This window comes from Rattus norvegicus, chromosome 3, assembly GCF_036323735.1.
Source record: "Rattus norvegicus strain BN/NHsdMcwi chromosome 3, GRCr8, whole genome shotgun sequence".
In the NCBI taxonomy this organism is placed as follows: Eukaryota; Metazoa; Chordata; class Mammalia; order Rodentia; family Muridae; genus Rattus; species Rattus norvegicus.
Window position 1 is genome coordinate 57036032 of NC_086021.1, and position 12904 is coordinate 57048935.

At 43.1% G+C, this 12904-nt stretch overlaps 1 protein-coding gene across 48 annotated transcripts in view; it reads right to left on the reverse strand.

The window, feature by feature from the left end:
* The window catches only part of Neb (nebulin), a 197931-nt gene that overhangs the window by 13210 nt on the left and 171817 nt on the right, over positions 1–12904 (reverse strand). For 9 of the 48 annotated variants that reach the window (XM_063283589.1, XM_039106258.2, XM_063283575.1 and 6 more), the window contains 12 exons: positions 11642–11752; positions 11067–11177; positions 10370–10483; positions 9363–9467; positions 8404–8508; positions 7700–7804; positions 6986–7078; positions 5836–5928; positions 3876–3968; positions 3340–3432; positions 2360–2452; positions 1362–1454 (listed from right to left, as the gene is read on the reverse strand). In XM_063283589.1, coding sequence (XP_063139659.1) covers positions 1362–1454; positions 2360–2452; positions 3340–3432; positions 3876–3968; positions 5836–5928; positions 6986–7078; positions 7700–7804; positions 8404–8508; positions 9363–9467; positions 10370–10483; positions 11067–11177; positions 11642–11752 — 1209 coding nt within the window. The remainder of the gene's footprint in view (positions 1–1361; positions 1455–2359; positions 2453–3339; positions 3433–3875; positions 3969–5835; positions 5929–6985; positions 7079–7699; positions 7805–8403; positions 8509–9362; positions 9468–10369; positions 10484–11066; positions 11178–11641; positions 11753–12904) is intronic. The other 39 variants (XM_039106300.1, XM_063283595.1, XM_063283592.1 and 36 more) reach the window with 19 other exon arrangements.

Sequence of the window (12904 nt, forward strand, 5' to 3'; positions counted from 1 at the left end):
TTTACCACACAGTCTTGCCTATCGTACCTAGAAAGCCTGTACACCACTGGACAATGTTGTCTGTCTAGCATAACCTGTGTAAATGACACAAATCATACTCTAGCAAAGAAAAAGTTGTCCAGGCCATTAGAATAGTTTCAAATAGATATACAAGAATACACTAATATAGAAATGACTAAAATATAATTTTAAACAGCAATACCTCTCCCAAAAAAATAGGAATAATGAGCTCATAGAACAGCACAGTAAACACCCCAAAAGACATGTCAACATACAATGAAAACTCATGGAGATTGGGACATTGTTAGTGAGTAGTAATTAGGGACAAAATACAAAGTGGACTCGAAAGGAGTTACTGCTCGACTGTGTGAGAGAGCCAGCTGTTAGGAAGTTCTCAATCAAGATGAAGCGCCTTTCAGGTCAACGCGCCTCCCCAACAGTGGATCCAACTACCTTTTCAGAAGATACGTGAATTTCCATTTCAAGCCTAGAAGTTCCTTGTATGGAAGGATACCAAGTTATTTATTATGATAGTTTTTTTTAAAGGAATATCAGTCGATATAACAATAATGTAACGCTCGTTCTGATTTAATTAGCATGTTTAAAAAACAAACCTGCCTGTGGTCCTAGGACTAGGGAGGCCGAGGCAGGAGAGTGGTACATTTAAAACCACCCCGGACTACACAGTCTGAGCCTGTCTTTAAAACAAAGTGGAAAGCATAGGTTTCTCGTCATAAAATGGCTCGTTTAGAGCACCTATCAAAGCTTTTGGTTCCAATACCAAGTGTTTTCCTTCACTATCCATGCTGGTGGGACCTGTGATAAAGTCATCCACCACTATCCAAGCCGGTAAGCTGTTCCCACACAGCCTTTGGTCAGTGTCTTGTTGTTGCACTAGCCCAGAAACATCAGACTGAAAGATTTCCAAGTAAATACGAGCTCCAGGTTTTGGGTCCTTTGGAAGTCATTTAATTTCAAAAGGACCAAGGCTAACAAAGTTGAAAAGGAAAGGAACCAATTCAAAGTATTAAGGGAGGGGCCCAAGCAGTAGAGTCCTTGCCTAACCCATGCAAAGCCTTGAGTCCAATTCACAACACCACATACAGACATAAAGTTAGAACAGATATGCCTACACGTCTAACATGAAGAAGGTTTAGGGGGTACTTCAGAAAATACAAAGCATTGAGATTAAATGGTGAGTAAAATATCCAAGGCAGAAGGATTCAGTTGGTGAAGTTGTTTGTGTGTGTGTGTTTTTCCCCCCAAGTATTTGTTAAATTATTATAAACGGACAAATGGTGAGAATTTTGTTTATCGGAATTCTTTTTAATATGGGGTTAAAGGAACTCTCTCGCAAATACCGAGCTAAAGTTTTCTTGATTGCGCTTGACTCTCTCCATCTCTGGAGTGACAGGTAAGGGGGTCCCCTTGCTCAGGTTCTCTTTGTACAATATCTGCGTGCACAGAACCAACAGTCAATATTAGCATGGATCCATCTTTCCATTTTAATCCATCTCAGATTTCATCCTAAATCACCACGAGTTCCTGTTCTTACGAAGAAGTAAAGTAAAACTAAGAAACAGACCAACTGTGACTGCCTTTGTACATTAAGTTGTCCCTACACTACAGTGGTGACACCAATGCATACATATACCTTCTCAAATATAGAGGATTGGGCTTTATAAGGCAGCATGTAAGCTAACAGAAGTTACTATCTATAATGAGTTAGAGACAACACTGAAACAAAAAACAAAACAAAACAAAAAACAAAACAAAACAAAACAAAAAAACAAAAACAGAGGACTTGGGGAGATTAAGTAAATCCTTGTAAACATTAAAACTACATAAATATCAACTCCAGTGACCCCGAATACATTCCAAGGGAAAGCTCACCTGTAATGTTTTATATACAAACAAAACTCCCTGACGTAAGTAAATATTTCTGAGCTACTATGAATTGGTCTGTTTTCAAACAAAGATGTTTAAGAATCATGACCGCTTAGGAAAAGCTACAAATATTTTTAAAAAAATCACGCCACAGTAAAATTCATTTCTGATTAGTACTGACCTTTGGGGAAGGATGTTAGATTTAACTTTTGACCTTTACTATACTAGTTAGACTGGGGGAAGGAAACCGAGGATTATAGTTTTTAATGGAAGCGATTTAAAGAAAACAGTTAAAATTTCACACCATTATTAAAACTTTCATTAGATTTGGGTTGAAGTCTGAAGTAAAACTGGCATCATTCCTTCATTATATGAACTTAGTAATTTTACATTTGTTTGTTAAGGACATTAATGCGACCGTTATTTTAATAAGAATTGGGGTTCAGGATTTTTTTTTGCCCCTAAGAAATACCGAGCTAAAGTTCTCTTGATTGCGCTTGACTCTCTCCATCTCTGGAGTGACAGGTAAGGGGGTCCCCTTGCTCAGGTTCTCTTTGTACAATATCTGCGTGCACAGAACCAACAGTCAATATTAGCATGGATCCATCTTTCCATTTTAATCCATCTCAGATTTCATCCTAAATCACCACGAGTTCCTGTTCTTACACAGAAGTAAAGTAAAACTAAGAAACAGACCAACTGTGACTGCCTTTGTACATTAAGTTGTCCCTACACTACAGTGGTGACACCAATGCATACACATACCTTCTCAAATATAGAGGATTGGGCTTTATAAAGCAGCATGTAAGCTAACAGAAGTTACTATCTATAATGAGTTAGAGACAACACTGAAACAAAAAACAAAACAAAACAAAACAAAAAACAAAAAAAGAGGACTTGGGGAGATTAAATAAATCCTTGTAAACATTAAAACTACATAAATATCAACTCCAGTAACCCTGAATACATTCCAAGGGAAAGCTTACCTGTAATGTTTCATATACAAACAAAACTCCCTGACGTAAGTAAATATTTCTGAGCTACTATGAATTGGTCTGTTTTCAAACGAAGATGTTTAAGAATCATGACTGCTTAGGAAAAGCTACAAATATTTTTAAAAAAATCACGCCACAGTAAAATTCAATTCTGATTAGTACTGACCTTTGGGGAAGGATGTTAGATTTAACTTTTGACCTTTACCATACTAGTTAGACTGGGGGAAGGAAACCGAGGATTATAGTTTTTAATGGGAGTGATTTAAAGAAAACAGTTAAAATTTCACACCATTATTAAAACTTTCATTAGATTTGGGTTGAAGTCTGAAGTAAAACTGGCATCATTCCTTCATTATATGAACTTAGTAATTTTACATTTGTTTGTTAAGGACATTAATGCGACCGTTATTTTAATAAGAATTGGGGTTCAGGATTTTTTTTTGCCCCTAAGAAATACCGAGCTAAAGTTCTCTTGATTGCGCTTGACTCTCTCCATCTCTGGAGTGACAGCTGTAGGGGTTCCTTTTCCCAAACTTTCTTTGTACAAAACCTGGGAGATACAAGAAAGTATCCAGAAAACATTCAAAACAAGCAGAGACAGAGGAAGGGAGTGGGGTGGGTGGGCAAGGAGGGGGCTTTGAGAGAGCAGTATTTAGTCAGGATAAGGCTTTGAAAGTCACAGCATCAGCTTTTACACCGCCATGTCTGGGAAAGGTAGAGTAGGAAGCACTGGGATCTAGGGTTCAAGCACCCCAAGGAAGCTTGTTAATGCCGCTAACCATGTTTCAGGTCTAGCTCACACCAGTCAGTTGCTGCAACTGTTAGAGAGCAATGAGAAGAGGAGCTATTCTGAACCAGGTCAGGTGGTTTTCATCAGAGGAGATACATAAAACACACAGAGCTGTTAAGCTGTTACTTTGAACAGTAGGTTATTCTGGTAGTTTTTTTTTTTTTTTTAACGGGAAAGAATTTATTTCATGTATCTGTAAATACCGAGCTAAAGTTCTCTTGATTGCGTTTGACTCTCTCAATCTCTGGGGTGACAGTGGTTGGGATGCCTGTTCCCAGGTTTTCTTTGTACATAACCTGCAGAATAATTAGAAGACCCAGAAAGCGGAGTCACCACAAATGCTTCAGATTATAGCTCTGGGAGGCAGCTGTGGTGAGCATCCGTGAAAGCAAGCTGCCTTTGTAAAATGAACTCAGGGACGGAGGAAAAGAAGTCCATAAATATTTGTAGCCATCTAGAAAACTGGAAACTAAAATTTGCATTTCCTACAGCCAATACTTAAAATGCATTAAATTATGATAATAAATTTCATAAACAGTGAGAAAACCTTTTGACTAGCACCTGCAAAGCCTTGGGTTCAGTTTCCAGTAACCACCCCCTCCAAAACAAAAATGAAACCAAAGCAACCCAAGGTAACCGTTTCATGGCACCCAGGCTTAACGTCTGGAGCCTAAGTGTGCCTACATAGTTGTACTCAAAGCACATGCTGTCTATTTTACAACTTTCTAACCACGTGATGTTCTAATCCTCACTTCTTCTGAGTCATTGAGAATTTTGTGTATTTCCTGATATAATCCTTAGCATTTTACCTTCTATTTCTATCACTATTTTTGGGACAAGCTCTTAGGCTACTTAGCTCTGACTTGTGTTAACCTCCCAGGATTCCTCCTGCCTCAGCTTCCTGAGTGCTGGGACCACAGGCACGTATCACTCCCAGCTCTAAGGAAGCTTTAGGCCATCCCTAGTGGGACAGTGATATGAGTGGGCATACTCTGTATTTTGTTCCTCTGAAATGTTTAGCCATGATTACAGGATTGAGGAAGCCAGTGTTTGTTGGTCGGTCTATTTTCCCTGTGTCTATTTTTGTGTTTTATTTGCACTGTTAGGACTGATCTCGGTGGCCTAGTGCACGGTAGGCAAATGTTCCACCACTGAACTGTGTCCTCCGTCCCTGCCCTAAATCTATGTTTTCTTTTAGCGGTATCATCAACTGACTTTAAATTAAAGAGTAAGGAATGCCCACTTTCTTTTTCTTTTTCTTTTCTTTTTTTTTAATTTTTGGGAGAGGGTTTTTTTTCCCTCCATCTTTATTAACTTGGGTATTTCTTATTTACATTTCAATTGTTATTCCCTTTCCTGGTTTCCGGGCCAACATCCCCCTAGCCCCTCCCCCTCCCCTTCTATATGGGTGTTCCCCTCCCCATCCTTCCCCCATTACCACCCTCCCCCCAACAGTCTAGTTCACTGGGGGTTCAGTCTTGGCAGGACCCAGGGCTTCCCCTTCCACTGGTGCTCTTACTAGGCTATTCATTGCTACCTATGAGGTCAGAGTCCAGGGTCAGTCCATGTATAGTCTTTAGGTAGTGGCTTAGTCCCTGGAAACTCTGGTTGCTTGACATTGTTGTTCATATGGGGTCTCAAGCCCCTTCAAGCTCTTACAGTCCTTTCTCTGAATCCTTCAACGGGGGTCCCGTTCTCAGGAATGCCCACTTTCTAAATCTCTTATCTCCTTGCTGCCTTAAGTTTCAGCCTAAGCCTGGCATGGTGGTACACTCCATGAACGCACATGGGGGCAGAGACAGTTGGAGCGCCTGAATCACACAAAATTACAGAAAGGCAAGGAGTTGCAACCCAAAGCAACACAGAACCCCTGGGCTCGTTTTGCTTTTTTTTTTTTTTCAGGTTAGTGGACAGAGTTCAACAGGAAGTTGGCCACCGAGAAGTTAGAGTACAAGGAGTGATACGAGTGAGCTACGGCTATGACTGAAGTCTCCCGGCGACTTCTGCAACCCGAGGGGGACAAGGGAGAGTCACAGCATCCCCAGGCACCGGAGGGAGGCCTTCGACAGAAGGAAGGGATGGGTGAAACTAGGGTACTGGCTGAGAGGTGGCTAGTTCTACGAACGCAGAGCAAAGAACGCAGAGCAAAGAAGGGGGCAGTACCGAGCTAATGTGCTTCTGGGTCTCCTTGACGCGCTTCACTTCGGGCAGGTCAGGGATGGGAGTTCCTTGTCCAATTGCTTCTTTATACTTGACCTACATGGAAATGGGGACACCAGGGTGTTACTCCATGCTGAATTCTTCCCACCACATATGTACGGTTGATAAATGTCCTGTATTGCTCAGGGGGGTTGGAGATGGTGCATGTTTAGTATACATCCTACCAGGGAGTCACACACAGCTCTCCTTCAGTTTTGGGTAGTCTCGAGACAAGCTCTCACTTGTGTAGACCAGGCTGACCTCAGGCTCACAGGACACCCACCTGTCTCTGCCTCCTGAGTGGTGGGCTGAAGGCATGTGCTGCCGCACACCAGCCTTTTTCTTAATTGAGTGCTTACCATGCATGGTAGCTTCCTGTTCTGCTGTTCTGAGGTATGGCAGCAAACAAGCATGGGGTCCCGTCCCCCCACTTCAAGTTCCCAGATATAAAATTTATTCTGTTAACCAAGGTTACAAACCTTGGCATTTGGCATTTTTACTTCTTTTGTGCAATACTTTGCTGTTTCACACGGAGGGAGCACCATGAAGCTCTCCGTTTTACCTGCCTGGCTAGCATTGCTCCTCACAAACACTGAAGTAGTAAAATCTGGCGGTGCAGACAGCTACTGAGGTCAGGTAGCGTGCACTTCTGGATTCTACTGAATGAAGGGATGATTCGCGCCCCAGGTAGGATGAGATGGGAGCTATTTATATTATCAGAAAGGATAATTTTTCTGGGCTTTCCATTTCACATTTTCGGGAGGCTTGGGAGGCGACAGGAATCAGAGAATGCAAAAGTAGGAAGAGGCCTCCTGTCCGCCAGCCTCTTCATAGCAACAGTCCATTTGCTTAGGACAGACGTAGCCCCACACGCGTCTGCGGAAAGGCTCATTTTCTGAGGCTAATAGAGTTTCTCATAAGCCTCTGTTTCCTCCCATGGACCTTCCTCTTTGTGAGAACCTGCACTAGCATGTAGCACGTGATGACAGCGACACGCAGACACTTGCTTTTAGCTTGGACACTGTTTCTGGTGACAGGTTTTGAGTATGACTCAGAAGTCACAGATTTATCGGAATCAGGTCGAGAATGGCAGGAGTGACGGACGTGTCCTTACCGAGCTAATGTGGTCCTGAGTTTGCTTCACCCTGAGCATCTCCGGAGTCTTTCCGATTGCTGTTCCCGGGGACACATCCTCTTTATATAAAACCTGGGCATTCAGAATCAGGACAGTGTTAACCCCAAAGAGGGGAACCTGGGCAGTGCCTGGAGAAAGGGCAGTGCCAGGCCTCTGTGAAAACCAAGACACTACACGGTGTTTCCAGACAAGAGCTGAAGGACAGCATCTGATGTCCTCCTGTCAGAACCAAAGCCTGAAACCACATAGGCCAGGCCGGCCAGTTTCCAGCTCTTGAGAGTTCTATTTAGAATATCACAGGATATTAACACAGGATGAGAAAAAAACACGATAAAAAACCACAGAACTCATTAAAGAAACGCATGGTCAGTCAGTTATTTTGGAGAAGGCTATTAAAAGAAAACCACATCACAAAGAAATCCACCTTCTTGGAACAAGACAATGTGTGTTACTGTCTGAGTTACTTTTTGAGATTAAAAATACAAAGAGAAGAGTTATTTGGTTAGAGTTAAGTTATTCCAAATATTCTCAGGAGTAATGATTTAGAAATTTGGGGGCTTTTATCAGAGACCCATTAGCATTAACTGGGCAAGTTAGAGGTTAATTGCCTGGGTCAGCATGGGCCCGTGTCCCTTCTTGAAGAGAACGGCATTATTAGGTTAGCATTAGAAGGAAAGGAAACAGTAAATATACCGAGCTGAAATTCTTTTGGTTTTCTTTAACACGCAGTATTTCTGGCGTGTCTTGGACCACTGTAATTTTCCCCTTACTGTTTTTAAGGTCACACTGGTATTGAAGCTATGAAAAAAGAGTAAAGGTCCCGTTAAGATTTCAACATTCTCTTACACATTTTATAATTATTCTGTGTCGTGGCCGGGAGGTTAAACTTTCACATTAATGAAAGCCCACGCCACGGCAACCACAAAGCGGCGGCCAAAGTCAATTCTTTAATACGTTTGGAGAGAAATCAGTTTTAGTGCTGGGGTATTGCTAGAGACTTTCTGGGATTGAACCTGGAACCTCACATCTGACGAAGCACATACGCGCTAACACCAAGCTACGTGTGCCCCCGGAAATAGAAACCAATTTTTAAGAACCCAAAGTGCATTAAAAAATTTAAAAGTATCTCTTGCTTAGAATTAGTTTTAGAAGGACACATCACCAGTTTGAAAAACTGGTTAAAAGATAGTAATGGTTTGTACTCAATGACAAGGGGACACCTACTGATCAGGAGAGACTGTCATGCTCACTTGGGATTAAAACACAAGGTGAGCCTGGAGAAGATTCATGTGCACCCTTCTGTCCTCATGAGATGCCAAGCGAGTGTCCCCAAAGCCACCCCAGTTTAGCTGCTGGATCCCACCTGTGGGCTGGGCTTTAGTGGAATAGAGACTTACGAGGCTGAAGTTCTTCTGGTTCTCACGGACTCTTTGCATCTCTGGGGTATCCAAGACAGTCTCGTAATATGACATGGACTTCTCTGCATCTTCCTTGTACTTTTTCTGGGGAAAGGTTCCAAGAAATAGACAGGATAAGCCCCATAGTTATATATATATATATATATATATATATATATATATATATATATATATATATATGTGTGTGTGTGTGTGTGTGTGTGTGTGTGTGTGTGTGTGTGTGTGTGTGTGCCAGGAAACCTAAGACAGGCCTCCCACTACAGCAGATGGGAGGTTCTTCGCATCCTGCCCATGCAGGTACATTCTAATCACCACTGAAGAGGACACCGTTTGTCTTTATTTTCACTTTTATATTTGTTTGGTTTGCCAGGCCAGGTCTTGCTGTTCAGTCCACACTGGCCTCCTGTCCCATTCTCCCCAAGCGCAGAGGTTACAGGTGTGTGACCCCCCTCCCCCACCCAGTTTCCATCCCTTCCGTCCCAGGATTTGCAGGGAGGTAGACGGTAGACGCTATCCAGCCTGGGATGACGCAGGTTGTGTGGCTCAAGTTACTCATTCAGTACAATACAATACAAGTGGTCTACTACTGGGTCTTCCGCTTGTGCTCACACACCTTAAACCCACATCATAACAGATGCTAAGATATTTATGAATCAGGAATTGGATCACGGATACCCTCTTCAGCGCTTGGAAATTCCCACACAGCGTTTTGAGTTTTTTTCTTCCAGGGCTTTAGTGACCCAGGGCGTCACACTCTACCACTGAGATACCCACACCCAAACCCTTCTTACAGTCTATCTTTAAATCTGATCAGAAATCTCCGTTCTCGCTCAGACCTGCATTGGAAGTAATGCCTTCTGTTTTGGTGGGGGAAGCTGGGATATGAGAAAACAGCATGTGAGGAATACGAAGACCTTCGACCTAAGGGACATGCTTACCTGGCTAGAGAGGTTCTTGACCTGCTGAGCATGGATAATTTCTGGGGTATCAACAACAGAAGTGAAATTGGCCTTTTCCATTTCTGCCGATTGCTTGTACTTAATCTGTAAAAGGACACCCAACAGTCCGGTGAACGCTTACAATATGCACAGCACCTCTTAGCTTGGTTGAATGAAGAGGCGATCATATTTTTTCCTGGCACTCGATACATCTCTTTCTATTGTGTTTATACCTTTCAAAGTAATTTTTGCATGTGTAGGTGTTGTGCCTGTAGGTATGTCTGTGCGTCATGTGCACCCCCGCTGCCTACAGAGACCAGAGGAAGATGTGGGATCTCCTGAAGATGAGCTTATACAGGGCAGTGAGCTGATTGGAGGGTGCTGCAGTTCTGATGTAGGCTCTCCACAGGAGAAGCCAGTGCTTTTGAACCATCTTTCCTGTCCGTGTTTATTGTTTTATATTAAAGAATGAGACTCAGCAAGGTCTTGGCTGTTGAAAGACTGACTGTCCGATTAGATCGATGTAGGTGACTATGGGCAAAGGGATAATCAGGTAGATAGATAGGAGAGTAGGGGTGGTTTACATAAAGACCAGACACTAGGGAGCCTCAGACAACACTGGATGCCTGAAAGGATGTGTTTAAAATGTAGGTTTACAAAGCAGGGGGAAAAAAAGAACACAGTCTAAGGAAGGCATTCTTAGTGCCACAGAAGGAGTGGACTGACTAAGATACGAGAATGTCAGAATCTGCCCCAGTTCCACACAGTAATTTGGTCCTCCAGCTTCCGCACTTTGATCTGATGTCCGCAGTGGTTGTAGACTCAGGAAGGCAGAGACAGAAGCAGCCTGACAATGGTTCCTGGGCTTTATGTTTCATCAAGCAGATGGTTAAGGATGCTAAATATATAATGTCACTGTCAAACAAGGGAGATGACAGAGGACCAACAGTACATTCTTATAACCAAGGCCACCGTTTGGACAGGCGTGCCTTCCCGGAAGCGCTGACCTGGCTGGCAATGTCGGTAGCATTCCTGGCCCGCATAAAATCTGGAGTCTCGTTGGCCATGGCATTCAGGCCTCTTCCTTTGACTTCCAGCTCTAGGTCTCGCTTATATTCTTTCTGTAGAAGAATTGTTTGTTTGTTTTAAAGAAAAAGGTCCCCTGCCTTCTGTTAGTAGGTGACAGCGCTGCATGAGTTAAAAGTCCACGTGACATGCTCCTCCGTAGCTGCCGGTGCTGTCTTTGCCAGCTACCTTCAGTGGACGGTATGACATGCTTGTTCCTCCTGCTCCGTGTGCAGTGACGTTAACCAAGGGAAACCCATTAGCACAGAGAGTAAAATTTAAATCTGGTTAGGTTCATATTAGGATTAAATTTAGGTGCAAACCACCCCAGCGTGGTGTGATGTTTTCCTTTAGAATGAGCATTGTGAACACATCACAACTAAGTCAAGTAATATTAGCCACTAATTGGTTATGACAACTTCTATAGGCCCATGCTGCTTTCATATCTATTCATCAGAAATGGATGCCTATTTTATTTAGCGGTTAATAATTAGCCTGGATATAAAGTTTAGAATGAAAGATTATTCTCTCTCTCTCTCTCTCTCTCTCTCTCTCTCTCTCTCTCTCTCTCGGTCTTTCTTGGGTAGGATGAAGGTGCATTATCAATTATATACGCACAGCAGTTGACAACGGTCTTACCTCATTGAGGATTTGAGTTGCATTCTTGGCTCTCAGCATTTCGGGAGTATCTTCCATTTCAGTGAGACCTCTGCCCCGGATGCTTTCTTCTAGGTCTTTCCTATACTCTTTCTATATTACAAAAATGAAATCAACAAAACTGACAAGAAAGCCCGGATCATTCTCTTAGGTGAAAAGAACCAGAACCAAACCAAAACAAGTGAATGAATAAATGAGACAGTTATTCCAATTTTTAGCAGTCCGTGGTTGCGTAAGTAAAAACGTGAGTAAATGCAGGGTGTATGGTTCACAGTTGAGGTTAATAATTAAATACAAGACTGGGAATTAATAGAATGCTAAGGTAGGCATGTTTTATTAGATTTTTTTCCCTACAGGATACTAAGGTAGGTATGTTTTATTAGATATTCCATTTTAAAAATTAGAAGAATTAAAACGGGCCATGGATTAGACACTAGTACCAAACATGGGGATGCCAACTGGAAGCCTGAGTCAGGTGAACCCAGGCAGGAGCACAGCAATGAGTCATTAGTGTGATTATTGGGTGAAGGGGGAGGGGAAGACCACGTGGTTACTACCTCGCTCGCTATTTTGGTTGCATGTCTGACATGTAACAATGCTGGCGTGACCTCCAGGCCCGTCAGGTTTCTGCCTTTAATGGACTCTTCGTAATCTTTCCTATATTCTTTCTAATATGAGTAGGAAGGAAAAACAAAAAAACAAAACAAAAAAAAAGGCTCTGTTAGAATCTACGTTTCAGTCCAAAGAAGGAAAAGTATGTTTCCTCTCAGGGTTTGGCCTCTTAATCAACAGTCCCGACAAAAGTCATAAGCTGGAAACTTGTCTCATTGTTCTGGAAATACTTTTCTGGCAGCGAATGGCTCCAAAGCAATTCTGAAGTTTGTTGATGACTCTCCCTGAAGTCCGCCTGAGGTTGTGACAGAGCTGACCCGAATCATAATGGGGAGATGGATGGGCCGCCGGCTTGAAATCTACTCTCTTCCTGAGACCGTTCCACTTATTACTTTTATCTCCGTTACTAGGGGTGACTGTGGGTGAGCGCTGGAGCAAACACACGCCACAGCGTATGTTGCAATGTGCACACCACCGTGCATTGCTGGAGGGCAGGGGCAACTCCCAGCGGCCATTTCTCTCCTTGGGACTTGTGGGTCTTCAAGATGGAACTCGGGTAGTTGGGCTTTTGCTTCCCGTGCTTTACACCGAGCACTTTAAACTTCCTTTTATTTTATTATGTGTATGGGGGTTGTGCCTGCTTAGGATAGAAGAGAGTATTGGATTCCTCCAGGATTGGAGTTCCAGACAGTTCTGTGCTGCCACGTGGGTGCTGGAAATCAGACCTGGAGCCTCTCCGAAAGAGCAGCCAGTGCCCTGAGCCATCTCTCCAGCTCCTTCACTACCGTTTTTAAAAGGGACAAAGTACTTTATTTCAGGATTTACAGCAGCTCCAGGATATGAGAGTAGAAAGGAAAAGCCTCGGAGACTGAATCTCATTGGCACTGCCCATCCTTATGCGTTTGACTTTCCTTGACATGCGGTAGGCTGGCTTTGAACCCATGATCCTCCCGCACCAGGCTCCTGGGTGCTGAGGTTACAGGTGTATACCACCAGCCCTATTGTTCCCTCCTTTACTATCTCTTCCCTTACAGTCAGCATCTACCATGTGCCAGCACTGTTAGGCTCCGGCATTACAGTGTCAGGCATAGTCATGCCCTATTAGGCCCTAGGGGAGCATCAAGGGGCTCATGGCTTATTATTTTAACCTCTGAACAGACGAGGTGAACAGTGAGGCAGTAGCATAGGACTCTGTGGTTCCATCCATG